This window comes from Achroia grisella, unplaced genomic scaffold, assembly GCF_030625045.1.
Source record: "Achroia grisella isolate CSIRO2021 unplaced genomic scaffold, CSIRO_AGI_Agris_v1 utg402, whole genome shotgun sequence".
In the NCBI taxonomy this organism is placed as follows: domain Eukaryota; kingdom Metazoa; phylum Arthropoda; class Insecta; order Lepidoptera; family Pyralidae; genus Achroia; species Achroia grisella.
The window spans coordinates 1,464,181-1,487,386 of record NW_026712841.1 but is presented as its reverse complement, the minus strand read 5'-3'; the positions used below and the strand labels follow the sequence as shown (position 1 = coordinate 1,487,386).

Here is a 23,206-nt window from a genome sequence, read left to right as displayed (position 1 = left end):
ATAGGAATAATAGATTACCTATAATCACAGAAAAAACAATGTCACAGAGTATTTTAAGTTTTTAAATTGACAGTGCTGTGTTATCGACATTGAGAGTTAAACATTAATGACAAGATTGTCAAGTTTTATGACAATGGTTAAAATCTGTCTACACTACAGTTAAATACTGTACAAGGAACATTGATACTGTATATGCGGTCACTGCAAAAGTGTATATGCCTTTAAGGAAAGAGTATACGATAAAGTAATTATTTGTTTACTCAGTGAATCCTAAATTGGTTTATTGGTTATTTGTTTATGAATTAGATACACATAATAAAGCAAATTATGGTATGTCAAGTATTAGCATTTAATTCTTTACATAGGGACGGACAGACAGCAACAGAGGCTTGTTTTACACTATGTGGTGATGATGATGAATATGTACCAAATAGCATACCGTGCCAGACTGGAGTAAAAATGTTGATTATATACACAAATTGAAAAAATTTTACTAATGTAATTGTTCTATTTACAGAAATATTCTTGGAGCCTGTAATTAACTTTTAAAAATGTTTTTATTCACAGTCATAGCTATAAAATAGCTTATCCAAATTAATTTATGGTGACAATTAACGTTTTTTATTATAAGTACATAAAAAGTTAACAAACCAATATATATTATATTAGAAATTATATATATAACATAGTTTGCTTGATTACTGAATTTATAAATTGTGGTACATTCTAGATGACTGAATGAAATATCTATGTTCCATTTTGGTGGCTGTAGTTATGGGTGTGATAATGCCCTAATGTTGTCAATGAAAAATGCATTATCTATACATCTATACATATAAATAAAATTGGAGTGTTTCTTTATAATATTGAAATAACCGTTTTTTACTACATGCATATGAATATAAATATAGTACATATACCAAAATAACATTATTCACAATTTTTGACTGTCTGTCTGTCTGTTTGTTCTGGCTAATCTCTGAAATGGCTGGACCAATTCTGATGGGACTTTTTTGGCAGGTGGCTGATATAATTAGAAGTACCTTAGGCTACTTTTATTTTAGAAAAATAAAGTTAAATTCCACGCCGACTTCATCACATGTACAGCTAGTCTATAACATAGATGTACATGTATTGATTCTACAAGTTGTTTTGAAGATTCAGAGAGAGTAGAGAGAACAGAGAGGCACACCCAAATTCACATTATTCAAATCTTTCAGATGGATTGGTCTACAGTAAGAAATCATTTCAAACAAACATGGCTAACTACAAGTCTTAGTCTTGTTTTATTTTCAGGTGTCACATATTTTTTACTATGGGCGGAGGTATGTTTACAATGTACAATAAGTTTATTTTAGTTCTGGGTAAGAAAGTCAAAGCTGGTAAATATTTACCTATATACACTTGTATTGTATATAATTTAAAATTACTCACATTGAATTTATCCATATAAATTTTTCCTTTATTATAATAAATAATATATGTATCATATATGATAGTATTTATTTCTAAGTTGTCAAACATAAAACATTTAGCCTCATAAAAAGAATTACAAAATTTAATCAAACATCTTGTTCAATTTGTCTCTCTAATCTTGTACTTAATAATAGTATTTTGAACTATTTTAGTAGGTCAAAATCTCATCCAAATTTGTGAGGTGATGATAATGTCTTTGCACTGAATGCCAAAAATCTTTGTATGAAAATCCCTGTACAGTTGGTATTCCTACTTGATTTATAATGTTTACTTTAATATTTTTATTACAGTATTTTGTAGTAGGGAATTATGTTAATAGGTTGATTTAACAGTCATATTGTATAGATGCCATATACCACAATAATAGTATATAATGTGTAGAATTGAAAACCACTATAGAACTAGTTCAAATTGTAAGTGTTTGAATGAATTTGTATAACAAATATTAATTGAATTTCATTTTTCTTCTAGAGTCAAACAATTCAAAGTAATTTAATGTTGGAAGAGCTGGTATCAATAGCCGAGAGCATAGATGTCCATACAGGTGATGAGGCTTCAAGATATGAGGGTCGTGTTGTACATATCGTAGGCCCACTAAGAATATTAGAGCCTATATCTGAACCAGACTATAACATACAAGTCCAAGCAGTGAAATTAAGAAAAAGAGTTCAAATGTATCAATGGATAGAAGAAACAACGTAAGTATCTCCTACAAGTCTAATTGCAGGAAGTTTATCATATGTACATATATATTAGTATTCTGAAATCATTAAAAGTTTTAGCAGTATGTTATAGATATTGTACTTGATCCTATAAATAAAATAACTACATATTATAATAATTCTATTAATATTAATCATAAGCTCCCTTGCTTTCTTTTTGAGCCCTAACACAACATCATATGTTGCTTGATGGTGCATGTCTGAATTTACAAGTAGATAATTATTTTATTAAAACTTTCAGAGACCAAGAGAATTTCCTCAGTGAGCCAGCAGATGAATCTCGAAAAACTTATTGGTATCATAAGGATTGGAGGGATTATATTATAGACTCGTCATTATTTTATATAAGACCGGGCCACCATAATCCTACCTCTATGCCCATATTCAGTGAGACACACATAGCAAATAATGTGAAAATTGGTTGGCTGTATTTGGGTGAGCTTCATTTTTAATGTAATAATTTTAGGTTTCTATATTTATAGGACTTCAGCTAGCGACTAGCAGCATTTGCCTATTTTAATTTTTAACCTATTTGTATATAAAGTATTTTTAATAGCAACAAATAAATGGATGTCAATTAATTCAAAATAAATCACTTATTTAAATTACAAAAGTCCATCATTTTATAAAATTGGACTCAGACCACCAAAGTAATGTACAAAACATCCCTCTAAATGATACGAGTTTACTACTGCCACATTGCCAAATCGACTATGATTTTATTATACGTATCTACCTCTTACGACATCCTGGGAATGACAGTGTCATCATATAATATGTTTTTTTGGTACCATGAAAAACATTTTTAAATTACAGGTTTAGATGTAAAGCGTAAAGTAAACGATTATTATGAAATTTGGTCAGACTCAAGACCAGAGAGGAGCGACATTAAGTTGCACTCAGGCTTTTATTACCACGGCGATAGTGCTTTAAAGCATGAGATTGGTGATCTTCGCATACATTTTTCATATGCTGGAAGAGAGGATGATATAGTAAGTTGTATAGATAATATAATAAAAGAATAGTACTTCATAAACTCTATTTAGCCTTACCTATCAGTATGATTATCTCTATGTCTGTGGTATCATATTTCTTAAATAGATAGTACATGCAGTTTTCTTTATAAAAAGCAGACGTGATCGATGTTTTGACGACGTGGCTCTTAGCTATTTCTTAAAAAAAAACTTCTTGATGAAGGAAAAAAAGTGACGGCTTAATAATTTGTTTGAAACAAATTATTAAGCCGTCACTTTTTTTTAATTTATCTGTACCTGTTAATAAAGCACAATATCTTTTTCATGTTATTGTAGTATACGGCTGTTGGTATAGTTGAAAACGGTATTCTACAATCATACAGCCCCGCAAATTTCCCAGCTGCCGATCCCATCTCTCTACTTCGTAAAGGTTCCTACAGCCTTAAACAATTACATGACTTGGAAAAACGGGATGCGAATATTCACACGTGGAAATATAGATTGCTGGGATTTGTTCAAGTGTTTGCATCAGCTATGACGCTTCATCCAGACTGGATTACTTTGTGTTAGTATTGCATAAAATATTTTATTATAATATGTACTCCGAAAAGTATTTACGTATGGATCTATACCTAATCTTATTTAGCTGAGGTATTTAATCAACAGTAGAATTGTTTTGAAAAGTAATGTCAAGAGAACTACTACTTAGTAAAAACTATATATAGGAAATTTTGTTTTAGACTCCCGTGAACGAAGAAGTTCACAGGAGTTTGTTTTAGATAATAATTTGTTTTCAGTTCTTCAGTGCCATTGGATATCAAGTAATTTAAGAAGATGTACAAGAGTTTGGGTCAATTTTATTCTTTCATTTTGTTATACCTTGTTCATCATATCTCTACCTTGGTAAGTTTTTTACAGTAGCTCATTTATTTTATTTATTTATATTTATATATATGAACACCTCTCTCTATTTTAATCTTAATATTTATTTATACAAAATCGGCAAACAATTGTTCAATAGTGAATTATTCTGTAATGATTCACATTGTAATACACTATGTTACAGTATGAATGTTTTACGAAACAGAATTCAGAATTACTGAAGATATCGTAACACTTGAGAATTTGCCAGTTCTAGAATGAATCTAAAAATATGTGCTAATTGTTTCACACGTAGGTGCGTCGTATTAATTGGTCAACATTCCTAATAATAGCTTTGGATAACTGTGGTTCATGAATCAGTTCTGCATAGAAATGATGCGATATATTGTATAAAGTTAATATATACATATTCTTATTTAAAAAAGAATATGTCAAATATTCTTTATAAGAATATAAAAAAAGCCATATATTAACCTACTAATATAAGCACTGGATCTCACAGAAAATATAATATAAATGTATCGAAAGTAAGTACTGTTACCCGGATGGGATAGTCAAAGGCATCATCAATTGTCGATGTCATGAACGCAAGACTTGACATGTCCTCATTTCGTATATATTTTTTTGTATTTGGATTATAGATGAAAATGGAATGATGCACCCGCCTGTGCTACTGGTTTACACAGGCGGGACACCAGTGAGGATGATAAAATGAGCATGAAGTCAGGTCAGTTAGTTCACAATGGCAAATAGCAATTTACCACGATGGTTTTCAGAGGTAACTGTGTGTAGGTATACCTGACATTGTACATTGCTAGCAATGGGGTTGTTAGTTCACATTATTAACAATCCCTTTCCCTCTCATTTCATATATTTGTATGCGTACTCTTTGAATCGAAACGTGAAACTGTTTTGATGTGACGTTTTTTCAGTACCTAACCTAAAAAAAAGTTGTGAGTAGGTAACGTACCGAGTTAGATATTATAACGACATATATTTACCGTACGCCATGTAGTATAAATGGCATATGGCGATGACGTAGTAGTAGGCAAGGCCCTGCCTCAATTTTAGTTTTTGTTTACGAATTAAAACACCTAGTGTGAATCGGACTAGCGCAATTGCCATCCGTACACTCCTTTTACATAGTACAAATATTAATAATATGAAAACTCTTATTTATATGTATATATACATTTTTTAATATCAGGCGTTCCAAACATGTCAACCCCATTATATCAAGTCTAATTATAACAAATATCTCATTTATATGAATACAGGTTGATGCACAAACCGTCATTTGGCGTCCTAGTATTAGGTGGGGCGATGCTACCAATACTGCACTATTCTACGTTACTGACTCGCCGCGAAATGATACCGGAACCACCCCCGTACACAAGATGGAATGACAACCTTCGCTGATTGATGTATAGGTGGCACTTGAAAAGGCCTCTGAATCCCACGTTCCAAGTACCCTAATCCTGTCCGACTACGCAAACAACGCCACAGGTAGAGCATATCTATATGATATAATTAAGTATATGCAGGAGGAATCAATATTGGATGATATTTAGACTAATCTGAGTTAAATATTAATACATTATTTGTATTGTTATTTTTTTTATATAAAGTATGGTTTCAATAAGTATCGTGATTAACATTTAAGATATCCGTTTTGTTTTATTTGTATTGAGAAATTTCTTAAAGCCAAAGTGTGAATAGTTGAAAAGATTAAATAAAGAGATTGTGTTGTTTCATCGGGATCATTTAATATAATAATGTTTTGGTTGATTTTTTTGGTTTGTCTCACTACCTCAAGTGTATGTAATAAACCCCTGTTAATTTGTGTATATTTTTTATTATTTAATATAAGTGATAGCAATAAAGTCAAAATTAGAGATATAATAAGAAATTTCTATACCTAATAATTTATATTAGTATTTTATAATTCATTATGAAAACGAGAGAAAATGAAACGAATATAGGAAGCCATATCGTTACTTAGGTTTAAGCAAATGAACCAAATAACTATTGTACCTAAGCAAGTCTGAGTTGCTCTTTTTAAAGCAAATATTTGTTTATATATTTCTAGTAAGTATTGTGATAGTTCTATGTAAAATATAATTTTATATAATGTACATTATTTATTAAGTTATATATATATATATATATGTACTAATATAAATGACAAATTCTGCCCAATGCTAATTTTAAAAGTATGTTTCTCAATAAACCTTTTTTGGAAATATAATTATTTATTGTACCAATTACTTACCACCTGAACTATTGTACTACCGCAGTGCTTGTATACTTGATGGCATTTTTTATGTAACCATTTTTTTTTTGGTTCGGTTTACGCCTTTTTAGAGAAAGGCAAACCTCCATGTTTTATTTATGCCATGAAACAGCAGAGCTGTCATTATTCAATGTCATAAAAAAGGAGTATGTTCTATGTTCGATTCTATGTATGATTTTTATGTAGGTATGTTCATTAATATATTCGTCATATTGGAAGCCATTTTGAATAGGCTTTACTTAAAAGTCGTTTTTAATGCTAATTTTAATTTTTGTTTATGTATACATGCAACACATATAAATTGTAAACATAAATACCCTGTTTCGTTCTATTTCCCAAACTTCTGGGCATTGACTTTCGTAAAATATATTTTTTTAATTTTACACAAAACATACACCCGCATTTATAATAAGGAAAATGATAAATTATGATATTTTGCAGTGGGTGGCTAGACGCATTTTAACTTCGTTGCCATTAAAACATTTTCTTTTAATAGACCAAGTTATATTATCGGTCGAATTGTAACTTACAGTGATTGTCTATTGACAATTTATCTATAACAGTTTAAACCCTTTGAGAATTGTTATTCAAAATATAAGGCACAAATTCCCAGCTCCTATGAAGAGGAACATACTTTATTTATATGAATTTAGTTACGTATATTGGCGTATCTGCAATAAGATTTACGCAGGCGCAGATCAGCCCTAACCATCAGCTGACTGCTCTCCTCCCTCTAATTCGAGAAAGCTTTGTGTAACATAGACTGTGGTTGTGATTTTATATTGTTGTATTGAGTAATTTTTATAATTAGGAATCAACGAATACGTACACAGTGATTTTACCTTTTCAAAAATGAAAGCAGCAGCAATGTCGGTTTGGGTTTTCATTAACCTTCTTTGCTTCGGTATGTGTGGTTACTTGTATCTTATCTGGTCACAATACTGGATGTATATAGAGAAACAAAGACTGTTTAACAAAATACCGGGGAATTCGCAAAAAACCACGTTAAAGTACCAGAATACGTATTTGGATAATTTTAATTTGAAGGTGGCATCTAATCACACAACATTGCAAATTGATTCAGTACGAAAAAACAGGAGGTCAGCTGTTGGCGCTGTTTGGAGTAGCGGCTCTTTGACTCAAGGGTCCAACAAGCCTTCCGGATCTTTAGTCCGTCCATCTACTCATATAATCAGGAAGAGTCAAGGAAGACCGCGATTTCCAAATATACATAAACCGATATTGGAGTTTGACAGTGACAAATACGTTTGTGATGATTACATGACGCAGGATTGTGAAGCACAGACGGCTGAGTATAAAGAGTTACTGCTTAAGGAATTTCACAGGGTGTTAATGAGTGATAGCAAAGTTTTTAAATCTGGTTTAGACTCTCAGAATCCTTATAATGTGAAATATATAGGTGGCGAGCGAAGAGAAAAGAGCAGGCAGGAAGTGTTATGTTCTCTTAAAGGTGTGGAAGTAAGGACAGTGACAGCCCAAGATGAACCTTTCGCGAGTCTCGGCTTTCGCATACCTAAGAATCCATTACATCAGGATCGCGCCTTTAACACGTGCGCGGTAGTTACCAGTGCCGGAGCATTGTTGGGATCACGTTTAGGAGAATTTATAGGTAACTAAATCCGTCTTATTAATAAGGTAATCAATAAATACATATTTATGTAATTGAAATGAAAAACATATGATAAGAGGCAATCTGCGCTTCAGTTGGTGACATGAACATGTTCCTGGATATCGTCGCCATGTAATACCCCTAATAATAATAATAATCAATATCCCTCATGCACTGCCATTCCGTAGGACTAAAGGAGTTGGTTGTAAAAGGGATGAGAACGAGAGACGTCGACTTACCACTCGAAACATGATAACAAGTACACATATCGTTCAACTCAACTCATGTCGTTTTTAGTAACCCTAATAATTATAATAATATTTTCACAGTAAATGCTAATTGATGAATCATAATGCACATGAGTTGGCTGTTGATATGAGGTGTTCACCTAAATGCGTAGTTACCTGCTTGTCTTTGGCTAATACAATACTGTGTACAGTTATCGTCCTCGATGTGCTTTACTAAGCTCTACTATAAGTACCTATACTTATTTATTTTTGTAACGTAGAGCAATAACCCGTAATGGGAACATCATATATATATCTTTTGTAATAATGAAAGTGTATTTGTCGTCATCGTCTTGTCGTGCATAAATGCTTCATTTTTTTTTTAAAGGGAGTATACTCATACCTTTACATGTGAAGTTTATAAAACTTACATAAGTAGGTACTTGGTTATTAAGTACTTAATATCGTGTCAAATTTAGTCAATTCTGGACAGTATGGAGACATTATACATAATAGGGTACATTGATAATAATAGCAGACGTTGTGGGCTAGTAATAATAATGAGTCTCTCTTGATCTAAACATCGATAACAAACCTAATTAATCTGAGATTCTGCAGTAATCGTAACCCTATGACGTTGAATTCAAACGTTGTCAATTGTTGTTTTCGTCATGAAGCAACGTAGACATTTAACAATGTCTTTGGAAACCCTATCTGAGATAACAGTTATATTATTTATCCATACTGCTATTACAAGCGATAGGGCTTGTCTGTCTGTCTATTTCCTTTTCACAATTTATCGACTAAATGAATATTAAAGTTTGTTAGGAAGATATATTTTTAACTTAAAGACGAACAATTTATTTTATGTAATTGATAATAATAAGCTGTAACTGTCCCCTATATGCATAATATTCACATTACTTACATCACGGTATCATCTGATACCCGCAATACCACTCATGCTGGCAACCAATCCAAAGGACTAAGATGTCATGCCTTTTATCTTGTAATTTCACTGCCTAATCTGAATCCTACAACGGAAATACAGATTGATAAATTATTATTTGCAAATTCAGGGCGCATACAACAATGTAATAATACAGTAAAAAGCTGAACATTACTAATACAACAAACCGACCTAACGAAAAGGGTGAACAATAAATATAGAGTAAACACTGCTTACAAACCGAGCTGCTTGGAGGCTGAAATGATTTTTTCGACCGCTTTTGGGACAGGCATCCATGCGGATGACTTTTTACAGTCCATCTCTGGTAACGCTATAGTTTATTTGCAGACGAAGTCGCGTGTATAACTAGTACCTACTACATACTAGTAACTAACAACTACATTGTGGTTAGGTATAAACTGCAATGAGTGATCAACCCAGTATAACCGAGTTATCGTTTCGGATCTTTGCTTTGTATTCGTACATGCATTGATATTCACTACCCACCCTTTTCGTCGAAGTGCCTAAATCATAGGTGACTTGCACGAAACTATTAGTGTCACCAGGGATTTTACTGACTGCTCCGTACATATGTATACAAACAATATTTTATTCTGTTATTATCTACATGAATTGAATTTTAAACAGTTAGCGGAAAGTGAATTCGAGGTAGGTAGGAATATAGCAAGAAACTATTTATGTCTGGAATTCTTTTTATAGTAGGTATCTGCGGTCTCAGGTAAATCAGACCCATATTAGAGACTCATAATGTAACTAAGCATTCTGTTTTGAATTTGTTATTAATTCACTGTAATTATTATATAGTGCCGTATCTCTTATTATTATAATAAGTTAATAACAATGGGCAACTATATATCGGAACAAGGTAAAAGTCGCATCAAAACTGAATCATTTATTCAAACAAATCACAATATTTGCATTAGTCATTCAATGACCGCAGGACGGTCTTTGTCCTTTCTTGAAAACCTTAAAGAGTTTATAGCCCAATCGTGGAACAGACGTGACACATGTTAAGAACCTACGGCGTTCCCTTGAACATTTCTGCGTCAATGAACTGAACAATAGTGGACAGCATTTCTCGTAATTGCATAAAAAAGAGATTGCGGCTTTCTTGCGGTTTGCTGTTATAGTATTTGTGTTACTTGACAAATTGCATGTAGTTACATAGATATGTGGTCAGTGTAGGTAGGACTAACTATATTGCAAACAGTCAAACATTGTGAGTTCTTCATTATGATTATTGATGACTCAGTATTACCGACAGATGATATTGTTATACGTACCGGCATACTACTGTATAGGCAACCTTTTACATTTAATCGATGTGCTCCATCATCTTTATCGAGATTTGACGTCAATCTAGCTTCTAAATGGCTTTTTGTTTGTAAGAAGGTATATTATTTGATGTTTAATGAGAATTAAATGGTTTAAAAAATATTAGTAAACGTTTATATTTATTTGAAGAACATTGTATTTTAGGGTGAACATAATGAGTTTGGGACCAGTTAGCTATAGCTATACTGTAGCTGTAGTTACATGTAGTAATAATACATTTGTTAATCGGTTGTTGGTTGTGTTATATTTTAACCCACTCCGAAATGATAAGTACAAAATGTAACGGAGAAACTACAAAAGTTTCATTTCTAAATTTACAGATATAATATTCCATCTTGGTAGAATTAATAAATATAGGTAGGTATTTGCCTAATCTTGTGTAACGTGATTATTATATCTGTACGTACGATATTTATTATATAAACATTTAGAGAACATAGATTTCAATACTTGCGATTTTTATTACTCAATTTAGAAAGTGTAACTATTTAAATACTATTTACTTATTTATTTTGTTTAACCAGATTTTTATTAAAACGTATAAAAACGTCATAAGTATGAAAACAAAATTATTATCCTAATCATGCATCGCCACTGATCTGATCGGTCATCGACATAATAGGTCGATGCCTTCGATCAATCTTATATTTTTTTAATCAAGGTCATAATATTTCGAACTTATTCCAAAGTTATTGTTAATAATTATCAAAAACCTTGCATATTTTATAGTGGACGTGTCATAACGAACAATTAGAATAGAATAGAATAGAATAGAATAGAAAATCATTTATTCAAATAAACTTACATTGAAGCACTTTTGAATAGTCATTACATTTTTTTTAATCTACCGCTCGTTCGGAAAGCTGTCTCATCACAAGAAGAACGAGCAAGAAACTTGCGTGTTGCTCTTTTAAATAATTTTATTATTACTTTACATTTTTAAGTTTAAGTGTGTGAATACAAACCACCAATTAGCACTAATTCAATTAAATACTCAAAAAGAAAAAAATATTGAATACATAACCAACTGGTTAAACAATTAATAAGAGGAAATCAGTCATAGTGATTAGAGCAGACCAGTCCCTACAAGCAGCACCCGTTCACGAGTATGACGGATGAGCCAGCCATCACTGCGCTCGACCATATTTTAGGGAGCCCAATGACCCGGCCCACCACGCCGCCACAAGTCTGGACATTTTAGTGAGCATGACTACTCAAAACACTAGACCACGTCAAAGCTACTCACAATTATTAGCTAGCTACTCACAATTAATTTAAGCACCTCATTTCGATGATAAAGATTATTATACATAAGGCACATACTTAATCTGCAACAAAACATCTGTCTACCCCTGTCGATAAAAAACTATGAGGGCTATTAATCCAAATACAAAAGGCTCTAAATGGGCATAAGACATCGACATGAATTCGAATCAATTATCTACATTATTTTAAAATATTCAGCTTTTCCACTTTTTCTATACATATTTAATGTATGATTTACGGCCATCCCCTGTGCGTTTATTCAGAATTTTTTTGCTATGAACAACGACATTGTGGAATCACTTTCCAGCAATGGTATTTCCAAGCGGATACGATATTACATTTTTAAGCACAGACGTTATTCCTTGATAATGGCGACGCATCTGCGATTCTCAGAGGAATTGGGTGCTGGTGCTCATGGTCGGCGATAGTCATTTATTATCAGGTGTGCTGCAAGTTCGTTTGTGCCAACACAGGTCGTGCTTCAGTACTACCCGACATATAATATTTAAAAAGTAAGAATTTCTACTTTTCGCGTTAATATTTTTTGTGTATTAAGATGGGTGATATCTTCTCCACATTATGAGCCTATATGTATGCAAAGAAATGGTTCTTTTACAGTCAGTATGTATTTCTGTGGTGATTAAATATTAAATTTAATAAATTTCAATAGGTATTTTTGAGGAACAAAATTTGTTAATGAAATGGGGAAAACACCTTTGTGGGACTCAGATTGATTAACTAGTGCACTAAAATCCCCATCTCCAATACTATACATAATGGTTAACTATGGGAAGATCCGTTTCTTAGTTTCACTGTTAGGTACATACAAATACTTAAGCGATATTTACAAATGCTCTAAAGTTGTACATGACAGGAAGGTTTATTTATTTATTTATTTCTATACAAGTTTCCGCCCGTGACTTAAATATAATTGGGAGAGATATCACATTGCTTATGTCCTGTAACTATTCCAAATGTTAAAAAACAAACTTATCTTCGTTCCTATTATAAAATTATATAGTTAGAATTCGAGATTCTATTGTTATACCCTGATAATATACAGATTATGAACAGAATCGGTACTCTTGACTGACTTTACTTTAGCTTTCTGAGTCTTAAGAATTTTGATCATCCTTTTATGTTATTATATTGTGATTATAGTTAATTAGAAAAGAGGTGTAGTAATTTAGTGGCGTATTGTGTACGATGTGCCTCGCGAGTGTCATTAACCCAGGCAAAGGGTCTGCATAATTCATCGCGAACACCATTGTGTGCCGAATCCTACGAACGGTGTCGTCTGAGTGTAATAAATAGTAGGTACCCAAGTCACCAGAACTTACCACTTTTATCTCGGACATATTTCTACTACTATTATTAGTAGAAATCCATTTAGAATTATACATTATATTGATATTATAATAATCTTGTAAGTAATTTATAACAGGTGGAAAGGTGTTTTTTTTTCGTGACCTGAACGTATTTTTATTTGACATTCATCCAGATATAGAACATCGTCCTTAGTTAATGGGTGTGGCTGCGACAAGTTGGAGGGACGAAGGCTTCCACAGCTTCATACATTACAATTTATACACTGGCGAATGATATGACGGCACACGACCATCCGATTTCTGGATGGTTGCGCAAACTGTAGCGCATAACAGAGCTCAGCTCATCCTAAAACGAAGTCCACATCAACGTTAGCTCAACATACTAACTCCTGATAAGGTTGACCTCCACGGGGTAAACAGTCGTGATAAATTAGTGGTGATGAATTTGCCACGATTGGCTGACTGACTTGACCTCATTCTTATACCACCTTCCTCCACAGGTGCCTCGCCAGTTACAGTGACGCCGTTCCACTTATTAATCCAGACAGTAAACCATTTTAATGAATTATACATCCTACAATACTACTAGGTATACATTATTTAGAAGTAAAAGTCTATTTGAATCTTTTTACTCCTAAACAACTGAAGCTATTTTTATTGCTGTCGTTTTTGTTAACAAGTGGTTTATATTTTGTAGAGGATAATAATTTCTAAAAACTTTACCTATAATTTTTTAGTTAGTTTGTGCACAAGCATAGATGTTTAGCTGCTATCTATATACGAACGTTTTATAGTTAGGTTTAAAGATTAATATTTGTATGACATGAATTACATAAATTAATACTGTATACCTACATCTAATACTGATACTGTACTAGTTGCTGCACTACATATAATTGATAGGTATGCAATTATAGTAACTAAACAAATTTAATCTCTCAGCTGGCTCATTAGGTATATTTTATTCTTATCTATCTACTCATGTACAGTAATATAGATGAATAAATGAAAGGCAATTTTTAAGGTTTTATTGTATTTATATTATATTAATTTAGCAGGCACTTCAATATATTAGGACAAATGATTTCATTAATGGCATATCACACGTACTTTTTTAACTTAGGTACTTAAGCTCTCCTTCATATCGATTGTAGTTATTGTTTAATTTTATATTTATACATTAATTAATTATTTTATATTTTTTACGATATAGTATTTCTATCAGTCTTTATTTAATCTCGATAACAATGTGGCAAAAGGTTAGATGTACATAGGTATATAAAGTTACTACAGTTTAATTGCCATTCTATAATGAATGAACTTTTTCTTGATGTTAATAGCGAGCTAATTGTTGTATGGTAAATAAATTATATGTTGTAGTAGCGAGATGTCGCAACACTCAGTATGTAGGTTTTTTTTATAAACAATAGGACAGGTCTGCGGCCACGTTTATGAATCACATAAATTATTGAACAGTTTTATTATCCTAGCTTTTATCTACAGCATCACTTGTTTGGACAGCGTAGTTATCACAATTATATCCATTAGTGTACTTATTCGACGCACTATCCTTATACAATACATGACATTACGACACTAGGCAGAAAAAAACAACAAACATTGTTATTTACTAGTTGTAGTTCTTGCCGCTATTTGTGTAAAATCGAGTAAAACCAAATAGGTACAGCAGTTTCAAATAAGTAACATATCCATGTTAATCTATCCGTGCAACATACTTCATACTCATCTATGTATTTCAGTGCAATCTAATAAAAAAAGCAATGTCAATATTATGTGCAAACTTTCACTTAAAATATATATATATTATAGTTTGTAAAATAAAATAACCCCAACACTACTACCAAAGACCTACATACAACAAGTTGAAAGTGTGACATGTGTGAGTTGTGCAACATGTTATTAAATGAAATTCGTGCAGGATTTTATTATAGTGAATTTCCTTAACAATTTTATAATTTTCCACAACATTTCGCCTTGTTGCACTCGTATGACAAGCATAGGTCAATATAGTCATGATTGTAATAAAAATAGTTAGTAGTATCAAGAATGAGCACTAATTATCGACTCTTATAGATAAGAAAAAGAATAAATGTTATTTACACCCATTGTTCCGCTTTCTTACATACGACAGTCAATAGGTAAAAACCGGTCTACGCATTACTTTATAGTATTTTATTCATTCATATTTATTTATATTAAACTATGTTAAACGACGTTGTGAAAGAATAAACAAATATATTATTAACACGTTATTTGTCTCAGAACAACAATAATAATAAAAAAAACATCAAAGATCGAATCGTAGAATGTATTTTGTAATTTTATTTAGGTAGCCTAGTTTTAATATCATTCCCGGAATCTAGATATATTCCGCGAATGTTATTAAAACTAGACAAGATAAGATAAAATAAGATAGTTTGTAAGTACGTAAAGATGTTAGTGTTGTACTTTGTGTCGGTAAAAATTAATTTATCTTAATTCTTCTTAAAACCGATACCGAAAATCATTTAGTTAGCGCCCTTTAGACAAAGTTTTTATAAGAGTAGTTAGCTAATTTATATTTTATGCGAACAAAATAATAAAGAAATAATGCAACGGACTGAAAGTATATTAAATGAATTCAAGGGCGTTTTCGGATTACAACAATTATGACAATAGGTGTTTTTTATTATAGATCACGGCTATTATTATATAGTTCATAGATATTTTTGATACAAATATTATTTAAAGTTACTATACGTTACAGATAATTACCATTATTGCGAGGTACTAAAGACCTATATTAATAATTATGTATCAAATTTGATAAACATATTTACAATATGTATGAACATGAACACGTGCAAGAATGGATTAAATACACCTCCCTACAAACAATATAATGTATATAAATTTATATAAATGTGAGCATATATATTTTGAGATTTATATTATGATATTACACTATTATACTATATATCTTTTAAAAAGGTGTGTTTTTTAATCCACATATATATATTTATATAAACAGGTATGACATGTCTGTTTCAGATTCACACGATATGGTGTTGAGGTTCAATAACGCGCCTACAATAAATTTTACCGAGGATGTCGGTGCCAAAACCACATACAGGATACTTAATTCACAGGTGACTTTAAAAATTAATTTACTATCGACTTGTTATACATATGTTGTAGCCTGTATTTTACGTTCTCAAAAACTTATTCTTGACGACCTTTGCGCAGCCTGTGGCAATTTTGATTGTTGGTTAAGCAAACCATACTTAACGGATTGTGCTTAAATCACATACATATTATTATTTACTTAAACGAAGAGTTTAATAATTCGAGAACTTACAGAAAACTGAAATAGCTATAATCACATTTGGTCATGTCTTAAAAAAAAACACATTACACAAAATTGAACAGCGGAAAATTTACGTAATGAATAATTTTCAAATTTATAAAATGTAAAATTATTTCTTGCGGTATGATATCTTAGTTATCATGTGTGTTAGTGTGGATATCACATGATAATGTGATGGTTGTAGCTATACATAAGCGGAGGTCACCCGTTACCATCAGGTGACTACCATTATTTTCATTATTTGTGTTCATGATGAAAGTGTACATAGATATGTAGATCCAAATTTATTTTCAGATCGTTACGAAGCAACAATTCAAGTTTTTAGAGGACCCGCTGTATAAAGATGTTTCTGTACTTATATGGGACCCTGCGAATTATTCGTCAACATTAGAAGAGTGGTACAGTCATCCTGATTTTCCACTATTCCCTGTATATAAACGGTAATTAGACATATATTGTAGTATTAGTAGTACTCTACTATTGTATGCTTTGAATTTGTAGTTTATATTTTTATTATTTACATATATACTGGAATTGGAAATATGTTTATGGCCAACTTGAAGACCAGCGGTAACCGTCACCAATGAATATTAACAGCGTATGTTGCTATTCCGGGGGACTATATCATGTCTCCAATTGCCATACAATTTCATTGCTGATAATTGTTATAATTGATAATTGTTATTAGCAATGAAATTGTATGGCAATTGGAGACATGATATAGTTCCCGGAATAGCAGCACTTGGTACAATGTTGAATAATATTAGGTAAATGTTGTTCCCGTAACATTATGTTGTAGATAACTCCAAACATTTTTAATTTTAAATAATTCATATTAATATAAGTAGGTAAATATAAGTAAGAGCTAAAGTTTCTGAGTTGTTGTGTTGATGTTCGGTTAAATTCTCGGTACTAGAGATCTTGTATTAAAATTATTTTACTGTTGAATAGTCAATTTATTGAGCAAGACTAGGTTATATAACATTACGCTATTACACAAATAACAGCGTAATTTGAATGAAAACTGTTGCAAAAACGAAGAAAATGTGATGTTTATGAAGCTAACCCACGCAGCTTTAGTAATTTTGATATTGTAAGTTAGACAGTGGTTCAATTTTATATGTCTCGTAACTCTAAGGAATTTAAACACTAGGCTAAGATGAAGTATTTCTATCTATTGTATCCGGTGTATTGTATTGCAATCAGTAGCATCACCGTAATGCTATTAATTTAAAGAACATTTTTATATATCACCACCGTATTTGATAGATTTCATGTCCATATTTCCGGTCCGGTACATTCATCAAACATGAATGTATCACAATGGAGGTATGAATTAATAGTTTTTGATTTTTTTGTTCCGTAATTCTAATTTTAAACCAACCGCTATATGAATCAATGCGAGAATATTCTAAACTTGTATATTTGCTATCATAAATAGGCATGTACATTTAATATATTTAAATGAACAATTAGTCGATTGCTGTAATTTAAATTAGTAACTTCCTCTGTTCCACGAGTTAATGCGTAAGAAGTTAGGTACCTAAATGAGTTGTTTGATTTTTAAAATTTTTCCTGACTATATTGAAAAATTTCTAAAAGTGAAACTGCTCTTGTTAAAATTTAGGAAAAATATTAATCTATACATATAAATAAAATTTGAGTGTCTGTTTGTAATATTGAAATAACCGTTTTTTACTACATGAATATGAATATAAATACGGTACATACATCAACAAACCACTTTTTAAAATTTTTGACTGTCTGTTTGTCGGTCTGTTTGTTCCGGTTAATCTCTGAAATGGCTGGACCGATTTTAACGGGACACTTTTTTGGCAGGTAGCTGATGTAATAGAAAGTAGTTTAGGCTACTTTTATTTTTAAAAAAATTCTTTTATTTAAAAAAAATAAAGTTATATTCCACGCTGACGAAGTCGCGGGTCCAGCTAGTTATAAATAAATTACTGGTCAATTACGATGCCGTCTGTATTCTGGCACAGGATGAAATATTAAAAATATTTGAACAAAGTTCCGTTATGATGTCATAAGTTATTATCATTAGTCATATGATTCCTTTTTATATACTACATCCATATACGAGTATACCTATTACATAGTCTCGACGAACTAGCGGTTTAACATAAGTATTACCTTAATTTCGAGAGTCGCGGTTTCGATTCTTCCCACTTTACAATTTATAAGTATAATTATATTCATTGGCATGGGTGTTTTCTATGTATATTATTTATGTATTTACAAAAAATATTAAAGTTTTTATATAAGTAGTCTAGTACCCATATCTTCTAACTAAAAGCTTTGCTTAGTTTGGGATTAGATAGCAATTTGTGAATTTTCCTGGGTTATTAAGTATTATTATTTTTATCCATATATTTCTGAGGTGTTAAGTGTAGTATGTAAACCTTGTATCCGGAACAAATATTCATTGTAATACGACATCCTCGTCAATTTATAGGTTATGTTTACTACATGACAACGATAGTTGTGCTTCACGTAATAAAAATATTGGAATTTATGTGTATTTGTATCAGCGGTTTTCTATTTATTATTGTATGTTGCATTTCATTTGCATGCATTCGTGGTATGAGGGATGTGTAGGTATATGTAGATATATCTTTAATTGGAATTGCAGATTACTCGAGCTACGGCCCGGTGCAGATGTTCATTTACTCAGACCGGAAGTATTGTGGGATCTCTGGGCGGTCCTGCAAGATTCTTCACAATATCGCTTACGGAGAAATCCTCCGTCATCAGGATTTATAGGTATATCGACCACATGAGGTTTTATAGCGTATGTCTAAGTATAATGATTTAAATGTAGTTCTAAGGTATAATTTTATCTATAAATACCTACCAACAAAGAAGTATTGTTCATGTGAATAATTGACCTTCTGAGTGGTTCACACCGCTTTACATCCGATGTTAGCGAGTTAATACATTTGTAGTCATAAATATGAAGGGTTGTATTGGTCTGGGCATGTCTCATTTATATTATATATGTATTTAGAGTAGTATTGAAGTATTCCTATTAAGATGTCTAGGACTTAAAACATAAGGTCTGCTTAGCTTGAGATTGAGATGACTCTATGCGAATTGTCTAAGGCCTAAAGTATCTTATGTATAAATTATCTATCTATACTCTAAAAAAAATCTATCTAATATATACGCTAAATAGAATAGTCAAGAGGACGTAACTATGTACGACAACTGCCGATCTTATGGTGTATGAAACATTTGCTTGCAATACCCACATTTCCCATATATCATGTGATATATGAACATTTTAGGCACCGAGCGTGTCGTCGGTCAGATTAGTGTTTGTTATTGTTGTTGTTTGTTGTCCATGAACATATTAAAATTATAGACGTTATTGTACAGGTAAAGTGATTGATTAACAACATTATAAATATGTGAACATCTTCAAAATCTTTACATTTTAGTACCGCTTAGTACCCTAGGTACTATTTTGTAAAGAATGATAATGGTATAGTATATCCGCTCCCACTGACAGTATGCGCTCGCAGGGAACATAGTCCATAGTGCTAAATTCACCAGAAATTTGTGGTGGTGGCGTGGTAGTCTAACATGGTATTGCTAGCAATGGACTTATTAGTCTACATTACTAACAATCCCTTCCTTTCTTCTTCGAAGGTTCTATTTAGCATTATTTTTTGCTAATATATTATTACTTAATCAAAAATTTGTTTCCATGTCCAATTCAAGTTCAAAAGGAAAGTTCAAGAGATTCTCGTAATTGGTTTATAGGATGACAAAATGATTTCCTCAAAATTTTGTTTAATACCTACAATGTGATTATATTACAGGGTCAATTATAATAAAAATATATTAGTAGTTATACTTTAGTTGGTAATTCTATATTGAATAAGAAAGTTGTTAAATAATTAACTGTACACAGCCGATACTACTACTGGCGCTAATAGTAGTAGTAGTACTATTACTATAGAATATTATGAAGACGATATATTTCAGATTTATTTCTGTGTATCTAATAAACAAACTCAAATGATACTGAGATCAATATCAGCCAGTAACAGGCCTTATTCTATGCACGTACAAATCTTGGTATACAACATGTCTATAATAAATTAAATATGAAAATTACAAAATAATAATAGAATCAAAGAATAATAAATGTAGAATAAATAAGTCTTTAGAATGAGAGTAGCGGGTTTTAATTTTATAATGTCAATGGAATCATTACGTATTTATTGTAAACAGTGTAGTGTGAAAATAAATACAAAATAGTAAATCCTTCGTTTTCATATCATCGCTCGCCAGTCTTTAATAGAGGAACAAATGCTTTAATAATAATAGGTATAGCATGTGTGCCATTCACGTATGATAATTAGTTTAATCTAAAAGGCCTATATTCCCTCGTTTGTTACAATTATAGTATAACATATGTGTATTTAATTAAACATGAGTATAATTAAATAATATTGTTTTCGTACCTATAATAATACCTGTTATATGATAACTCAGTAATTAATTGAGGTACAAACAATAAATAATTTTATTCAAAGAACAAGTTAGCTTTAATCATAAGATTTTATTTTCAGTTTCGCTTTTGTATTTTTTGAGCTGTGTTTACTAGTCTAATATACTATTGTGATATTATTATGACATCCTGGTGATGAAAAGGCAAGGTGATAAATTGCAATTTTATTTCCTAAAAACATCGGTTCAACGGTGTGGCCGTTGAACCGATGTTTTTTTTTATATCAACCGCTAGTCAGTTTACTTTGTAAGATATGTTTCGGTAGAAGGATTAGAGAATATTGTCAAATTAAAGATGACATAGTCTTCCGGAATGGCAACTCTTGAGGTGTACGGGCGTACTATTCAATATACAGTAATCGGTTACCACTTACCATCAGATGGGCTAGCTTACTTCCTATTCCAATTAAATAATTGTGGCAAAAAAATACAACAAGAAAAACAGTATCTAAGAAAGTAAAAAAAAAGGCGATCTTATCACTATAAGTAATTTCTTACAGACTATGTGGAAGAGAGGAGTCAAGTTTAAGACAGTGTAATTATTGACTGTTCGTTTAATATTATGACATATTTTTTGGGGATTAAGCGGAATGATATCACATTGACTTTTCTTCAGCCACTACGTAGAATGGAAACTAATATAATTTGTTTTTTTTTGTGTTCAGGAGTATGGTTTGCTCTACATCGGTGTGCTCATGTACGAGTGTTCGAATATGTACCCTCGGTGAGGGCTACTCGCCGCTGCCACTACCACATCGCCCGTGACGACACTGCCTGTACCCTTGGAGCCTGGCATCCTCTGGCCCAGGAGAAAGCTCTCGCCGAACGCATCCGCAGTAATTCAGACTTAGACGTATTTCAAAGAGGTTTCATTGACATAAACGGTCTTAGACAAATTAAATGTTAACAACGTATATATTAATATCTGTCAAAAAATAATTTTCAGTTTAGAATTGCTCGGTTGTTTGTATGTTAGTAATGAAAAGTTGTAGGCTTCACACAATTATTACAGATATTATGTTAAATTACACAAAAAATGGTCAAATTCAGAAGTTTTTTGTTTTTAATTTGTAATTTGATTAGTTTTTTTTTATTATAAATATGTGTATATATAATATTATAAGTAGTTTGTTGTAATACAGTATTAGTCTTTTATTTATTCAATGTTAATAGTAGAGTCGAGGTAATTTGGGTGTGGTAACGTTCAGTTTAAAGAAACTACAAAAGCATGTCTTCCTAATAAAATGCTAAGGTGCCTAATTATTATGCTTTACAAATATAATGAAATAGTACTAAAAACCATAATAAAATATTAAAATAAATGAATAATAAATCTGATAATTCGTTTGTTTGGTCACTAACCACACCTAGCTTAGGATGATACATAAGCGATATCGACTTTATCATGCAGGAACAAACATTTTAATTGTCGGTTTATGAGATTCAGGTAAGGTCATGTTGGCCATGAGATGCCCTTGTATGAGGGATATTGTATTTTTAGCGTTTTGCTACAGGCCGGACAACGGGTGCAAACAGAATACAGATGCGACCGAGCCGCTATTGATTATTTAGCGATTCAGCGCGGGCGCGCGGAATTAGCTCGCCATACGAGACGCACTGTATTTATAGTTATACACAACTACTGACCAATGTCCTGCACATACCCACGATCGCTTCCTATTTGTGATCATTCTACCAACCGCGAACAATTCGTGTATAACATTGAAAATTTAAGTAGACACTTAATTAGTTCTAATTGACATTCTAAGCCGTGCTTCGTTGTAAATAACCAAATATTAACATTTTCGGTACCTACAAATCTCGATCAATTTATTACATCCTGTTGACACTAGGACCAATTTTGTTGAAAAAATGTTAATATTAAAAACACGAAAGTTTATGAGTATGGATAGATGTTTGTTACCTTTTCACACAGAAGCTACTGAACGGATTTGGATGAAAAATAACATATAGGCTATAAATGTCATGCGGCTTGCCGCAGGCACAGCTTCATAATTTAGTTCAATTGTAGTAGAATGGATGGAAGTTTCCTTTTCGAACCATTTCCATTATATTAACATTTGTTTAGTGATGAAAAAGATATCGCATAATAACATATAAAAGACGAGTTACATATGGGAGTAAAATAACACTGGCTGGAGGCTGTTATTGTTGCGAGTATATTCTTGTATAGAGTAAT

At 31.7% G+C, this 23,206-nt stretch overlaps 2 protein-coding genes across 6 annotated transcripts; both read left to right on the top strand.

Annotated features, from left to right (window-relative positions):
• The first annotated feature begins 193 nt into the window (after nucleotides 1-193).
• Nucleotides 194-5,642, top strand: LOC131844308 (transmembrane protein 43 homolog). Of its 5 annotated transcripts, none has more exons than XM_059193155.1 (8): nucleotides 194-330; nucleotides 1,221-1,325; nucleotides 1,948-2,174; nucleotides 2,440-2,633; nucleotides 3,015-3,190; nucleotides 3,509-3,737; nucleotides 3,970-4,075; nucleotides 5,332-5,642. In XM_059193155.1, exons 1-8 carry the CDS (start codon nucleotides 328-330, stop codon nucleotides 5,471-5,473), a joined length of 1,182 nt encoding a protein of 393 aa, XP_059049138.1. In that variant the 5' UTR covers nucleotides 194-327; the 3' UTR covers nucleotides 5,474-5,642. The 5 variants fall into 5 exon arrangements, with proteins under 5 accessions (XP_059049138.1, XP_059049139.1, XP_059049142.1 ...); XM_059193156.1 differs by having other exon boundaries at nucleotides 1,021-1,325; XM_059193157.1 differs by having other exon boundaries at nucleotides 200-244.
• Nucleotides 5,643-7,111: 1,469 nt separating this feature from the next.
• Nucleotides 7,112-22,039, top strand: LOC131844503 (beta-galactoside alpha-2,6-sialyltransferase 2). The gene is made up of 5 exons (XM_059193412.1): nucleotides 7,112-7,977; nucleotides 16,155-16,252; nucleotides 16,765-16,910; nucleotides 19,121-19,251; nucleotides 21,672-22,039. The coding sequence occupies exons 1-5, from the start codon at nucleotides 7,200-7,202 to the stop codon at nucleotides 21,911-21,913; spliced, it is 1,395 nt and encodes a 464-aa protein (XP_059049395.1). The 5' UTR covers nucleotides 7,112-7,199; the 3' UTR covers nucleotides 21,914-22,039.
• The last annotated feature ends 1,167 nt before the right edge of the window (nucleotides 22,040-23,206 follow it).